The sequence below is a fragment of the Ascidiella aspersa genome, chromosome 8 (genome assembly GCF_963924565.1).
Source record: "Ascidiella aspersa chromosome 8, kaAscAspe10.2, whole genome shotgun sequence".
In the NCBI taxonomy this organism is placed as follows: domain Eukaryota; kingdom Metazoa; phylum Chordata; class Ascidiacea; order Phlebobranchia; family Ascidiidae; genus Ascidiella; species Ascidiella aspersa.
Genome location: NC_139454.1, coordinates 14671763 through 14687144, shown reverse-complemented (window position 1 = coordinate 14687144; position 15382 = coordinate 14671763). Strand labels below are relative to the sequence as shown.

General features: G+C 35.1%; 1 protein-coding gene across 3 annotated transcripts in view; it reads left to right on the top strand.

Moving 5' to 3' along the window:
* LOC146136266 (THO complex subunit 2-like) overlaps positions 1-15382 on the top strand; it is a 74200-nt gene that overhangs the window by 47993 nt on the left and 10825 nt on the right. For all 3 annotated transcript variants that reach the window (XR_014501584.1, XM_083395669.1, XM_083395668.1), the window contains exons 19-30: positions 701-818; positions 880-1059; positions 3595-3759; positions 3899-4036; positions 4276-4413; positions 4629-4776; positions 4880-5037; positions 7061-7189; positions 9123-9263; positions 9568-9627; positions 12836-12951; positions 13128-13225. Coding sequence is in view for 2 of the 3 variants with exons in the window: in XM_083395669.1 (XP_083251795.1) it covers positions 701-818; positions 880-1059; positions 3595-3759; positions 3899-4036; positions 4276-4413; positions 4629-4776; positions 4880-5037; positions 7061-7189; positions 9123-9263; positions 9568-9627; positions 12836-12951; positions 13128-13225 (1589 nt within the window). In the remaining variant the exon portion in view is untranslated. The remainder of the gene's footprint in view (positions 1-700; positions 819-879; positions 1060-3594; positions 3760-3898; positions 4037-4275; positions 4414-4628; positions 4777-4879; positions 5038-7060; positions 7190-9122; positions 9264-9567; positions 9628-12835; positions 12952-13127; positions 13226-15382) is intronic.

Sequence of the window (15382 nt, the reverse complement as noted above, 5' to 3'; positions counted from 1 at the left end):
CTTCCAGATAAATCTAAGCTATTATTTCTCAGCATCTGGAATAAAACCACGCAAGCGGCCACGACTGCTTTCTTAACTTTTTTTTCCTTTTTTGTTACACATATTAGCAAATTTTCAGCGCTTCCCGCGAATCCTAGTTTGAACGTTTGTAGAAATATAGTTTGTCGGAAATTCCCATGAGGATTGTCACTCAACAACAATTTTTTTTATTTATCTAGTATAAAACGATCAACAATAACACTGGTCAACACAAAAAATTGAACTTATTATATTGTTTTTTAAAGATATTAGTAATACAGCAATACATTAAAAAAATTAAAATGCGAATATTTCAAAAACCTGATGTACTAGAAAAAAAATAAGTGCATTTTCAGAACCAGCTCCAAAAATACATTAGGCATCAATCTATCACATCTCCGTTTAAAATTTGCTGTTGACCAGTGTAATTAAATATTTTTTTTTAACTTGGTACATGTCAAAAACATACTGTTTGGTAGATATCACTGGTTTAGTTTCATAAAGTTTACACTTCATTAATTATTAAGGACTGTGGGATATAATAACATTGTCAATGTACAATTGTCAATACAACAGTGATCAGATTCCCAAAATGTGACAATTGTGATTTTATTATTCAATTTAAAAATCCATAAAAAGTGGTTAACTTAAATGGCATTCTTATATTTGTTTTTTATACCAGTTTGGATTTGCTAATTATGAAAGAGGTAGTGCAAAAGATGTCTGGAATTGAAATATCAGAGGAGATCACTGATGACCAACTCAAAGCTTTGGCTGGTGGTGAAATTCTTAAGGCAGAGGTCACTAATAATATTTTATTAATTTAATGCCAAAAATTAAATATGGACTGTTTTATTTTAGGGTGGATACTTCGGGCAAATACGTAACACAAAAAAGTCGTCCAATCGCCTTAAAGAAGCACTTATTGAACAAAATTTGGCTCTTCCTCTTTGCCTTCTTATGGGTCAACAAAGACAGGGAATTGTATTTGATCAAGAGGAGGAACTTCATCTCAAGCTTGTTGGCAAACTTACAGATCAGGCAAGTTTGTTATTTAACTACTGTGAGATTATTTATGAATATCCTCTGTGTTTAACACTTTTTGGTTTCAAGATGGTCTGTAAGTCACTTTCATAGCAGCATTTTTTACAGCAAGACTGTGAACTGGTTTTATAACTCATTAAGACTATATTTTATGTAAATAAATATGTCAGAATTTGATAATGACCAGTAATTGGTTCATTCATTGCTGGGATTTCTTACCATTGTTACGACTTTAACAGTAATTCTAGAAAATTACCTAGGCCTTCTGTTAAAGCCGCTTGTGAGTCCTTATTTTCGGGTATTAAATAACCTACCAAAGAGAACTTATATTAAAGACCACAACAAGAAAACCCAATATACAGATGTATTGGTTGCAAGAGTAGAATATTGCCACACCACAAACAATAATGACACTTAGACACACACGATTACATACAAACAACCGACAGACAGAGCATAATGACACTTAAGTTTTACTCGCTAATTTCACAAGGCTACACCCAAACGTCTACTGAGCTCTAGGCGGTCAGCCGCTCATAATATACGCTAAAACAAAACTCCTTCTCACGGGAACCGACGCGCTCCCGAGAACCCGAGGCCTGCCTTACAGGGCGGCCGTTTCGTGGAAAGATAACTTTAGGCGGACCTTTTTGTGAGAAGTTAAACCGCGGCGAGAAACAAGCGATAAATGATCGTGAGATTTGTAGAGTTGTTTAGAGACAGGAAATAACAGGTCCAGAGTCCAATTAACGGGCGAACACCAGGGCGCACAAAAATATTACGTTATTATACATGTCTCGAAATGTGAAAACCTAAATCCTAGCCCTACATTTAAAAGCAAAGGCGCAAAATTAATAATGAATGTTAGAATTTACAGTCGGCGTAATTAGCAACCGGTGATAATTTTGTAGTGCTAATTAAGCACGTAACACCATGGTTCCACAAGTTCCTAGGTCAGGGTGGTCATAACCCAGGCCTGGGTCATTTGTGGACCACGACATCATGTTCGTGGCCTGTGAAACACTGTTAAATTAATATAATTAATATAAAGAGATTTAACTAACCAACAGAAAGCAAGCACATGTTTGTAATATTTGGTTATGAACTCATTTTTAGGGTTACACAGTTAAATAAACCTATTTCCTATCACTCATTAAACTTGTATCCATGATCATAAAATAAAAAGTAAAAAAAAAAACCTGGGGTAAATTTCCTTGTTTTAGGGGGTAAATTAGCTATCAATCAAAATATCCATTTTATGCTGATGGGATATAAAAATTGTGCCAGCTGTAGGTATTGGTAGCCTATTTTCCTAGTTCAGATTAACCGCTTATTCAAGCGTAGGCTAATAGTAGCCTATTAATGGTTTATCGACTAGTGTCAGTAACGTTATGCTTCGCTAATTGAGAATGTTTTTAGTTTATTGGAAACATCCTTATCTCTTAGTTCAGGGGCAGGCAACATACGGCCCGCGGGCCAGACCCGGCCCGTAATTTGGTTTTGAGCGGCCTGCAGACAGTTTCCGGTATTACATGATAATGTGGCCCGCGACCACAGTCTGCCGCAATCCCTCACTACTTGGTTACTACGTCAAATAATATAGTGATTGTTAGTTGTTCTTTAGCTATTTCTTTTGGGTTAAAATTAGAGTACTGCGGCCATAAGATCGAAATAAGTGTCTCAAATTTAACAAGGAATGGATACCCAATTAGTTTTTCACTTAAGTTGGCAAGAAAGCAGTATGTTAAGTGTTCTCGTGTTTAAAGAGTACAACATTAGCCGCCATTATGCGACAAAAAGCAGCCTATGGCAATCTGATTAAATTATCGATTCAGGAATCTGTCCGCCAAGTACTTAATTTTCCCATATTAGGCCCGCCGACTGGAGGAGTTACCCGCCCCTGTCTTAGTTACTTCATTGCTTCCTCATTTTCTGTTTGAATTCATCAGCTTCTTCGGTCGTCATGGCATAGATTTAGGTAACGTGTCTGCGAGCGGAAAAAAAAATATTGTCACTACCACTCGAAGAGGTTTTGTCAGATTGTTTGAAAGATATTACCTTTTTCAGAAGCTGGGTCAAAAACCATCGTGTTTTTAAAGCTCTGTGCAAGGACTTGGTTTAGATAACAAGCCCTGATTTTGTTTATTTTTTGTCAAAAAAATCGTTTCTGCATGGCGTTTTACACTAAGTCGATATTTTCAGTATAGTAAACACGTTTTTTTGCCATCCAGGGACCATGTGTAACACTACAGGACTGATAAACTAAAGCACAATTTTCATAATTCTTAGTTGGGTTAGTCTTAAAAAAAACAGTAAATCAGTAAGCTAGACATTTGTTTTAAAGAAGGGTCTGTGTCTAAAAAGGTTGGGAATCACTGCATTAACTGATGTCTACAATAAAGCTTTAAATATAAGTTGTTTTTTGACTAAAACTGACTAAAATTATGCCCATTTTAGCCTTCTAACAACCATCTACCTCTTTTATTACAATGTTATTATTGACAACAAATGTAAAATATATCTTTTCCACAGTGTCATGACACTCTGGTTCAGTTTGGCAACTTTCTGGCTTTGCAACTAGGTATTGATGAATATTTAAAACGTTTTCAATCCATCGACAAGTTGTCAACTGAGTTTTACACCCCAGCAGATGTGGCCTTTTTTCTTTCAAGGCCTATGTTCACTCATCAAATTAACGTATGTATGCTTTTCTTTGAGAAATATTTTAGCAGCATATGTTTGCTTGTGCTGAATAAGTTGTAGTGTATATCTACTGATTTAACTTAGGACAGTATAACTTATTAAAACATTTTAATTTTTTTTTTAATTTCTGCAGACAAAATATGATGAGCTACGAAAGTTGGATCGGTCAAAACCCAAGTCATCTATCGACAAGACACAGCGTTACATAACAGCCTCGGAAGCTGTTGTCACACCTATTTGCAGCATGATTGAAAAATTGCATTCTAATAATGTATGATTCATATAGATTTTGTTTTCAATTTTAGTTTTGTTGACATTTTTACAAAATAGTTGGGTAAAAATGTCTATAGAGCCTGCAAGTTCGTTAAACATTCATTTCGTAAGAAGCTTCACAAGTTGAAAATTCATCATTTTAAAATAAGCACTTTTTGATTTAGAGATTAAGAATATTTTTCCGAAGAAAAAACTCGAAACATTATTATGACAATGCAGTTTATTCATTTTTCTTAGATTTGGCTTGACGTCTCCCCCCGTTTCTACACTACTTTTTGGACTCTCACCCTTTATGACATTGATGTGCCTTCATCTGCATATGATCGTGAAATTAGCAAACTCAAGCAATCTGTTCAGGCTATTGAAAATGAAGGGGTAAGTAAGTTGAAATAACGTTGTGTAAAATATTAAAGATTAACCTTGTATGTCAATAACGATCTCTCGTGTTTTAGTGCAGGCCGATGTATACTTTAATATCCGTGCGCCCACCCTACTGAACCCCAAATGAAATTTTAGAAAGCATTGGAATATAAACAGTTGTGTTACTATATCTGTTGTTTTTCCTATGAAGCAGTGTTGTTTTATTCCAGTCCCACCTTGAAAGTCGAAAAAAGAGAGAGAAAGAGCGGTGTGAGAGCCTTATCTCTAAGCTGAAGGAAGAGGAACGGAAACAAGATGAGCACATATCCAGAGTCAGAGCTAGATTCAAGAGTGAGAAGGATGAATGGTTTTTAGCCAGTAAGTTTAATTTGTGTAAACATTTTAATCCCAAAGTTTTCAAATTATAATTTTTACTTGATTTATTTTCAAATTTATTTACTAAAACTTTTTTGATTTTGAGAAACTACTAAGAACGACACGATCACGAAGTTCCTCCAGTTGTGCATCTTTCCAAGAAGCATCTTTTCACCTCTAGATGCTGTCTACTGTGCCAAATTTATACACATTTTGCACCAGCAAAAGACCAAAAATTTTTCCACCTTACTGTGTTTTGACAGGGTATGTCAAAATTAAAGCTTATAGTCGAAAAGCGAACTTAATTTATTTTAGTTAGAAAGAGAGATAATATTTAGTGAACCATTTTATTTTATTTACCTTTAAATAAAAGTTTTCTTTTGTATTCCAGTGTTGCTAATTTTTCATCGCAAACAATGCATAAGAGATAAGACAGTCCTTAAAACATCGTCGTGCTTTAGTAAAAGTCGAACTCACGCTTGTGGGTATACGTGACCACTTCTCTACTAATCAAGCAATCAAGTCGAGTGACACTTTTTTAAAACAAATTTACAACCACCGGCCTATCAATAAGATGTACGCCGTTAAACCCGTCAGACAGTAGCCATCTTGTTGTAGCCCTGGTTATGAATTTTGCAATGGCTCACGGATTGCCGTTGGTCGGGGTTAGGAATGTTCAAATACAATACCAAGGTTTCATTCAAACGAGAAAATTGAGTCCCTGTTTATATATATTTATCTAATTGCTATTTGAAATCAATCGTAACATACCCTTTTAGTGACAAAACAGCATCTAATTACAAAACATCTTGCTAACATGAAGATAACTAGATAAAAAAAAATATATATTAAGGTGTTTTTTGATATAAAAAAATTAACTATTGTAATACTCGTGTTTTAAAAGGGGTGACAACACACAGTACAACGGCAATATTGCAAAAAACATTACAGTTTCACGCAAAAAAGTCCCGAGTCCCCCTGTTGCTATCGTGCTATGATATATATATAAAATATGTATAGAAAATAGTTGGATGAGGGGATACCTTTTATCGTTTATCTGTAAGTTAGCCAAACTGGAAGAATATTGCCGTTATACTTTAAAATCAAAACTAAAAAAACAGCGCCCATAGCGCTAAATTTTTTTGGCAGTTTTAATATTGTAGTTGGCAAAAAAAAATAGTTTGTTCAGGTGTAGGAATGGTGCCCAACCCCATCGCACAACTTAACATACATGTGCACAACTTGCAACTATACATATTGTCCTGACTAAACATAACGGTCGTTAGTAGCGAATCTCGCAAATTGCAAAATCATAAACTATTAGTTTAGCTACTGAACTCTACACACATGTAACTTTAATGTTAAACATAGAACAGGGATGACCAACCTTTTAGCCTAATGGGCCGCATTTGCCACCTAATGGGCCGCATTTGCCACCTAATGGGCCGCATTGCAAAAAATTCGATGGGCCGCAAAACCTATTAATTTAAAGGGGTTGGCGTCATAAGTTATGCCATATCGTGACGTCATAAAATAACTTTACTTATAAACACTCCGTCTTCGAGAGTGAACTCTTGCACAAATATACGTAAAACTCGGCCTTATCGCGCGAAGTGCGAAAAATTGAGGTTACATCTTTTATCATGCCATGGTACTATACCTTTGGGCAGATATATTTGCTTACAACGGTCTGCAAAAAAACACATTTAGAAAAACACACATCTTGCTTAACAATGATGGGAGCACAATAAGTGTTCGATGGCTGTTAAAATGCGACATTAGACTCGATTATATAAGCTATTGCTACCAGGCAACCTAGACTCGATTATATTCTCCGAAAAAATATGAGATGAGGCCTACATCAAATACTGCGCGTTCTACACGTTTTGATGATAGTCGAAACAATTGTTTTAAATAAAGGCTACTGAAAGTGAGAATAAGTGGTGGGCTTCACGTAAACATCAGGCGCGCCGCGGGTTGAACAGCCCTGGCATAGAACATCATAACAACCGAATGAACACCAAAAAAAAAACATTCCAATCACTACAAAAAAGTTAAATATTAAAGTAGACCTCACGCCCCCTAAGAATTATTTGGCGCCCCCGGTTAAGAACCACTGGATTAGAACGTATATGTATTAGGTTAATACTTCAAAATACCGTGGATAAAGCTAGGTCTTTATTTCAGTATATATTTGTATATTGTTTATTTCAATTCATTGTTAGACATGGAATTTGGTTGTCATCACTATAGTTTAATACAGTGTTTAACCATTTCGACGTGGCAGGTATTCTCTGATGTGTCATACACAATTGCAAGTCTTACCGAGAACGAGGCATCCAGATATGGGAGATTTCTGTGCACGATGTTGCAGACTGCTGCACGCTGGCACTCTGACAAAAGCACCTACGATAAAGTAAGACAATGGTTGTTGTATAACAATTTTCCCTGCAGCATGCAAGTTTTTAGTTTGACCGATAAAAGAAAAGGATTTCCCGCAGTACTTCAAAAGGGCCCTAGAAATGATCAAGTGGCATGCGCAATTAGGTTACAAATCCAATTTTGTGAACACTATAGTAAAGATAGCACCATTGTGGTTTACAAACAGTGTGCAAAAGAAAGACCATAAGCGAAAGTGTTCGTTGGCATCTGCAAATAACCCAAAGCACTCAAATCACCATATACAAGCTTGCTTAGGTCAAGCTTAGGCTGAGAAGAACTTTGTGTTTGGAGCAAAAGCCGATAAGATAAAATAAGAGACAGGCCATTAGCTGGCCCTAAAATACTTTTTTAAACACCATTTAACATTCTACTTCTGACGTTACAAATCCTAATGCTAAAATACGCGGAGACGTTTGGCCACTTAAATCGTTAAATATAAGTAAAAATTATTTCATTTGGCTCATAATTTCGTACTTCTCAACGCGCTTAAAGTTTAGCAGTCTAATCATAAAAAATTGGGAATTCCCCTATTGGTGAAAACTTGCTAAATTGACTATATTGTAAGGAAACAATGGCAAACTGTATCGTAAAATGTTATTTGTATTATATTAACAACGAATATGCAATATGCATATACAACACAAAAAACAGTGCAAATGAGCCAAAACATCATTTTTTTGCAAGAAATGCTTTATTAGCGTTTTGGCGTTGTCAACCACACAATTTTGATGTTTGTTGAACACAAATCAGTTATTTTTTCAAGTCTATGCAAAACTCATGAAAACTTCCTGATTGATATTGTTGTCATTTTAAAAAAGCAAACAGCTATAAAAATGCCAAAGAAAAACAAGACGCTTGTTATTTTAGAAAAATGTTGTGTAAACAGTTGAAATACAAGGTAGAAATAATTGAAAATCACGAGTGAAAAAAGACAGCAAATACAGTTCAAAACTATTGGCCAAATCAGGAATACACAACTAAATAAAAAAGAAGTTCGAGCTGAACCTAATGCTAGACCTGGGTGGTTATTTCTGCCGGTTCGCGTAGACCGTAATATTTGCTCTAATCAAGTAATTTTGCTCTAATGATACGTTTAAATGTCGTTGAATATAATTAAGAAACTAAATTGTTATAATAAAATTTTAGCTAAACGACAATTTATAAAAAGCTGACTATACTTTTTTTACTTTGTCAACGATACAAGTGCCTGAAATGAAAATTTTGACTTTTTTAGACAAGTCAAAATATAATCGCTCTAGTGATAAGTAATAATATCTCTGTGTTCCAGGGGTTGAACGTTTTAGGTGGGATTGAACCCACAGCTGTATATAAACATAGATACCACGAAAACATGCATGTGAAGCACAATAATAATTCTCGTTTATCCTATTAAAGCTAGAAGAAACAATTTATTTAAAACCATCTGACTTACCATGCTTTCGTCACCTCATAAATCAGTTCAACTGCATTAACTTAACAATATTTTTCCATTGGCTAAAAGTGTAATTTTAAAGGAGCCAGTAAAACTTTGTGGATGTTGTAAATACTTAGCAGAAAATGCGCTTTACGCACAAATACATCAATACTACTCAAGATAACCCGACGAGTCTCAATTCCGATATGCACAGTAGTAAGTACGGAACCTATAAGGCCACACTTCATATGTGGTAAAGATGGAATAGAATAGGGGAGACAAATTTTTAACCTTTACACATCTACATTATATTGGTTATGGGATGTGTGGAATAAAGGGCTATGGAGTCGTTGGATTTTTAATTGACTTCGTTTTTCGGCCAGCAGTCAGATTGTTTTAAAGTTTTAAACCAACTTAGCAGAAATATATTTCCTCACAGCCGATGTTTAAGCTAAGTTATAGTTTAAAAGTTATGTACACATTTTTTATCAAGGACTGTGGGGAATTTCCCGGTTTCGTTACCGTGCTGCGAGCGAACAGTGCGGATGGCACGGGCAAGGCCAACCAACTTGACTTTGAGAATTTTCGACACGTTTGCCACAAATGGCAGTATAAACTTACCAAGGCTGTTGTGGTAAGTTTTTTTTTATCTGTAATCCTAACAAATATTACTAAACTATTCTTCTGAACCAAGCTGGAACTGCAGCCTATAATCTTAATTGACCATAGACGCCTTTTTAAAAATGTTTTTGGTAATGATTTCACAGAGATACGAGTCAAATTTTTTGTAGGGTCATCACTGTTATTTTGGTAAATATGTTTATAAAAAGAGCTCTTGATTATTATTGTGACTTGGACGCTAGATATTTAGTATACTTTGTCATTCTCCTATATGAACTGACATTCCCAAACTTTTCTAATATAGTTTTTATTTGCAGGTTTGTTTGGAATCAAAGGAATACACACAGATTCGAAATGCTCTCATGATCTTGACGAAGGTAAGAAAATCGCAGGGACGTAATTGAATATTATCAAATAGATGTGTTTACTTTAAGGTATTTCAATTAGGCATGCAGCGAAGCATGGGAGATTTGAAAGTACACTTTTTATTGAATAACTTCTAATATAATGGTAGTTAACCTACTATCTTGTTGTAAATTTAAGGGTGACGTTAAGTCGCAATTTTGTTTTTCATTAATTTAGTGTGCCACAGGCTGAAAACGTTTAATATATACGCAAACCCTGCTTAGCCTATGATTCGGATAGGCTAATACCGATCTCGAACTAACAAACTCCACAAAAGCAATTTCAGTAATAGCTAAAAGAATATCTACTGAAGTTAATAACCACAAATGATGGTTTCAACAACGTAGTTCGTTCCTCAAATGGTAATCAAGTAGATAAAGGCACGATACGTCAGTATCCTGATGAAGACGTTCTGTATAGTACGTCGAAACGTCGATCTATTATATATACTGCTTGGAAGAGCAACACTCCGTTATAGATAAAGGTTACCAATAATCATCAACAAATCTTAATTATAAAACCTAAATCTACACAACAACAAAAGTAGTTGTTTAACAGAACTAAGTCACGTCTGACATGAAGGACACCCTAAACATGTTTATTTACCCGAGGCAAAGGCGGCCACTTGAAGCAGATTTAATGAACGAAAATTCCAAAAGGGGAGAAACTTAAAATAGCCATAAAATTAAAGCGTAAAATAAACAATAAATAGGGGAGTGATTAGAGGCCCAATCATTCGCTATCGCGCGGTGTTTGCGTTGCGCTGTAACGTGCTTGCGTTTCATTCTTTTTTCTTTTGTTTATCGTGCACTGTACTAGTCGCATTCAGTGTTATTTACCCCGATGAAGACGACCTGTATAGGACGTCGAAACGTCGGAATAAAAAAAAAATACATTTGCCAGAAGAGCTCTACAAACTTGAAATAGGGGAGTATTTCGATAGAAGTGGAAGTTTAGTATAGGGATAGAGGTTATTGGATAGTGTTAGTAGGGGCGGCCGGTGTTAGCAGGGTTGTTTTATCGGGGTTTTAAAAAGGGTAGGCCAAGCAGGTGTTAAGAAAACTTAATATAAATAACAAAATAAGTATTTTAGTATATGAGTTTATTTGTGTCCTGCTGGCATATTACCCTATTTAAAATAACCCCTGCCAAAATATATAGCAACCGCAGCCATGTCTAGTTTAACTCTCGAGAAAAGCACAACCTGCCATCAATGGTTGCTGATTTTTTAAAGGTTAAATTCGGTACTCGTCTGATACTAGGGTGTTATTGTGGTCAATCCGATACCAAATTGATGTAGGATTTTCAACCATGATTTGCGATCTGAAGCATAGATTAAAATTTTAAATTTATTAAAAAAATAGTACATTAACAACTGCAGAACTAATCTTTTTACCAAAATTTTGGCCTAATAATCTAGGTTTTTCGTTTTCTTCTATTTTGCTAGTTGGTGTATAACACTAACACTACTGTCATTTGGTATCGGCTATACTTAATGTCGAAAATATTTGGTATCTCAGGTTTGGGATTATGCACTCGTCCGCTCGCTCGCTCGCCCGACTGGCGTGTGGATTCCGCGAGAAATTGAATTAGTTGGTGTAGGACAACTTGTGTGTTAAGCACCACTACTAAGCGAATTACTACTTAGCGCCAGTTATTTCCTTAAATACTAAAGTGCAAATACATTCAACACTACACAAAAAATAAGGTTAATCGAAGGTCTCGTTTGAAGCAATGGTCGTAATAAAGACGCTTTGTCCGTTTTTAATCACAATAAGTTCGAATGCAATTGTCTTATGATAATATCAGTAAGCAGTGTTTTTTAAGATGTTTTGAGTGACAGAATGGTCCACTAAATACTACTTGTGTAACTACACCTGAGATTTAGGAATTAGTCTACGAAAGTATGATTTTGCGATCTCTTAAAGTTCATAGCGGCCAACCAAGCCAAAGCCTAAAAAATATTGTCTGTGAATATTTGTTATCGCAATTATGTTTAGATGTGAATCAAAACCATTGTGCGACGCCCTTCGAAAATTGAAACGACCCACTATAGGGCGTCGCGCGCCACAGAACCTCTGGTGCATGTGGTCCTTACCTATGCGAATTAATTGACAAATGTTTACGTGAATAGTGCTCTCATTAGATTGTGTAGCTCTCAAATCAGGTTGTAAATCTTGTCAATGTTAATTTTTTACTATAATTGTAAAAAAATATTTCTGATTTTCTTTTTTGTTCATCCATGCGTTGAAATAAATGACTAGACTTTTATATAAACTAATGTTTACGTGTAAAAACCGCCAAGACAGGTTAACGATAACCCAAGAAATGATCGCGCTAGAACGGAAATTTGCAGACGGCTTCCAACCTTTTTGGTGAGTGGTATTTCGTCTGGGCGAGTAATGAGTGATAGCGCCACTGGCTCAGAGTATTTAGTAAATAAAAGTATTTAGCAAAATGTACTGAAAAATAAGTCCCACAAAAGAGGTTATCTTAAAACATGGTTAAATTCTTAAAATTTCGGAAAAAACACGTTTAATGGTTGAATATCTAGTGTAAAAAACTAACATTTTTAGAAAAAAGTCCATCCCAAAATGTTTAAGGGTCGGTGGAAGTTGGTAAACGTTGACCAAATTAAAAAAACAAAAGCTTAATACAGTGAACAAATTGCACAATAATTTCGGTTCTGAAGACGTTCAGTTGCAGACTTATTTTACTTTACAAACACAAACGTAAAAACATTTTGATTCATACAACGCTAACGAAACCACGGCTCTGTGAAAAAGCGGCAAGTTTCGCAAAAAACAGTTATTTTTTTGGTCATATCCTCTAAACGAATACAGGTTTTCTTAATTAATATGTACATAATAGATAATAATCTCAGATCGATATATCTCGACAGTTTTCTTGACATTGTATATCACAGCTAGCAGTTGAGTTTATTATAAAACAGTTTAAGCTTTTTTATACGTTTTATATGAATACAATTAATAAAATAAAACACATATATGTCAGTGATATATTCAAACCCGTTTTTAACCTTCAAATCCATTTTTCAATTCTTACGGTGCTCTTAAAAAAATAAAGTGTGAGAAACCATTGAATTGCAATATAATCAACTAAGTAATTAAACTTGGTCACAAACTCCGTTTCCGCCATTTCATGGTTATTGTTCCGCAGATCCTTCCTTATTTCCCAGCCGTGTCGAGTCTTGCCGGAGCACTTGAAAAAAGGATTGACAAAATACGCACCGAGGAGAAGGACAAGCGACCTGACCTCTTTGCACTTGCCATGGGGTAAATAAAATTGAAAAAATACACCGTTGCTTTGGTATTAGTTGTTTCTCGTTTTTCTTCATCAGTTCAGTACCGGATGAAAATTTTCACGCATATTTTTTGTCCAGTCAAGTTTTTCGTGTCCTTCAATACTTGTTCAGTTTATTATGATTTGATCGTGAATTATTCTTGGACAGATACTCTGGAATGTTGAAGATGAAGAAGCCTTCGTTGGTCGCTGAGCACCAGTTCCACAACAAAACAACGCCCAAAAGTAACAGTGGAAAAGTCCAAGGTTCAAGTTTGCTTTATAGTAGTGGTTATACTAGTAGAGTATGAGCATATAATAGTACCCTTAAAATTTAAAAATAGTTATTCTAGGTAAAACTTAGAAGCAAGATCTTTTCAACTGACTTGTGTCATATTGGATCATTATATCACCCAAATAAAGTTCCAGCTCACCTGGCCCTAAAAAAGCAGCCAATTTCGATATACAAAATGGCCGCCATAGTCGTTCAATGGAATAACAATAAACGACTACGAGTACGTTTATTTAGGCTTTAATTAACAAACTTAAAACATCTTACAAAAAAGCGTTATAGACGACTAACAAAACCAAGAGCATTTTGTTTTACTAAAGTCATTCATTTGTATTTGTATAAATTCATTTGTAAGACTTGACTTAGACAGGCAAATTACTCAAATTAGAGTGATTTAATTAAAACCATTTTTTTGTAAAAATGATTTATTTAAACTAATTTTTAGACGTATAAAGTTGCTTGCTATTCGTTTCTTTTTCGTTATTGTTCACATGCGAAATATTGCTTGGAATAAAATGTACTTACTAATTTTAATTGTCTAACATTTATTTTCAATGTCAATGACTTAACTTGAGAAACTAATAACTTGGACTGGGACTTGGCTTTGTAATTGTTAAAAAAGACTTCTTGACTTAGACTAAATTTTTTCAATTGACTGCGTTTAAATTAATTTGAAATGACTCACCAAAAGGTTTCATTACAACGTGATATACAATAGTGATAAGGAGCCCTGGTCATAATGAACTGATTTTTATATATAGGCTAGGGTTACCATATTTTCGTGTCCTGAAATCCGGACACTCTTTACACCCCACTAGCGGTTCTTAAAATGAGATATGAACACATTGTCTGTCAATATGACGTCACACTAGCAATGCTTTGCCTATCCATTGTATACCGGAGTGGATTTTTGAACATAGTGTCTTGAATTCACTAGACTATTGGGTCATCTCTGATTTGACCTCTCGTGATCTCTTAGCTAGGGTTAGCCTATTATATTTGATAATGCGCAATCCATAACAAATTTACCTCAGTTGCATTGACCAACTTTGGAATATTACCAAAGTAAATTACCGCCATTGCTTTTTTGTGAAAGAAGGATAAACACGAAACTATACACGAACAGAAAATAAATGTTGTATTGCAATAAACGAATGCAAGTTCTCATTAAGCATTAAACAAAACGACAATTTCCTTGGTATTCTCATTTGGTCTGCAACTCTGCAACAGACTTCTTGTTGCGCTATTTTTCTACTGCTTTTACTGCTTTATAATTTTCTTCAGCGAATATACGCTCTTATCGTTTCAGACATGGTCTAAATTTTGCAATATCGACCAAGATATAAGGCCTTCAGCTACTAGCCCAGCTCCACTCATCCATGTATCCCAAATAGAGCGCTGTATTGTCGTTTATGACTTAACAAATAAATTATTATCCCTAACGCAACAAACAATTTAAAAAAATTCCGGACATATAAGCATATTTTGGCATTTCCCCCCGGACGCAGTTTAAACACTAAAATCCCGGACATGTCCGGGGAAATCCGGACGTATGGCAACCCTAGTATAGGCCTAATCACGTAAAATGTAGATAGATTTCCCAAACTATTGCGGTTATTACAGTTGTAACTGTTTTACAACAGCGAAAAACACTAATAGTTTTTGCAATTGACTGTGTTTAAATTAATTTGAAATGACTCACAAAAAGGTTTCATTATACAACGTGCCGTTTGGTAGCACACAACATTGCTTTTTGGTTACATACTTTGTTGCATTGCTTTTTTTTACAGTCACGCAGATTGGTGCAATAATAATAAATACCACGCAGTTGATTCAATGTAGCTTCCATATAGACCTTATCCATATAAGGTAAGTATGTAACCAAAAAGCAAATGTTGTGTTCTAATCTCTTATTGTGGAAAAGCATTAAGTTAAACCGTTTCAGACACATTCAGCGGCAAACAGTCAAGGGACGACCAACCAGCGCGTTTGCTGTTTTGCAATAGACTTCACGTAAACGGAAAAATCACATCACAGGTTATGAAATTTATTGTTGCCGAACGTGTGCAACGTTTCAAGTAAAGACCTAAGTTTAAAACTTCTAGCAGTATGTTTAACTACGCAAAAATAGG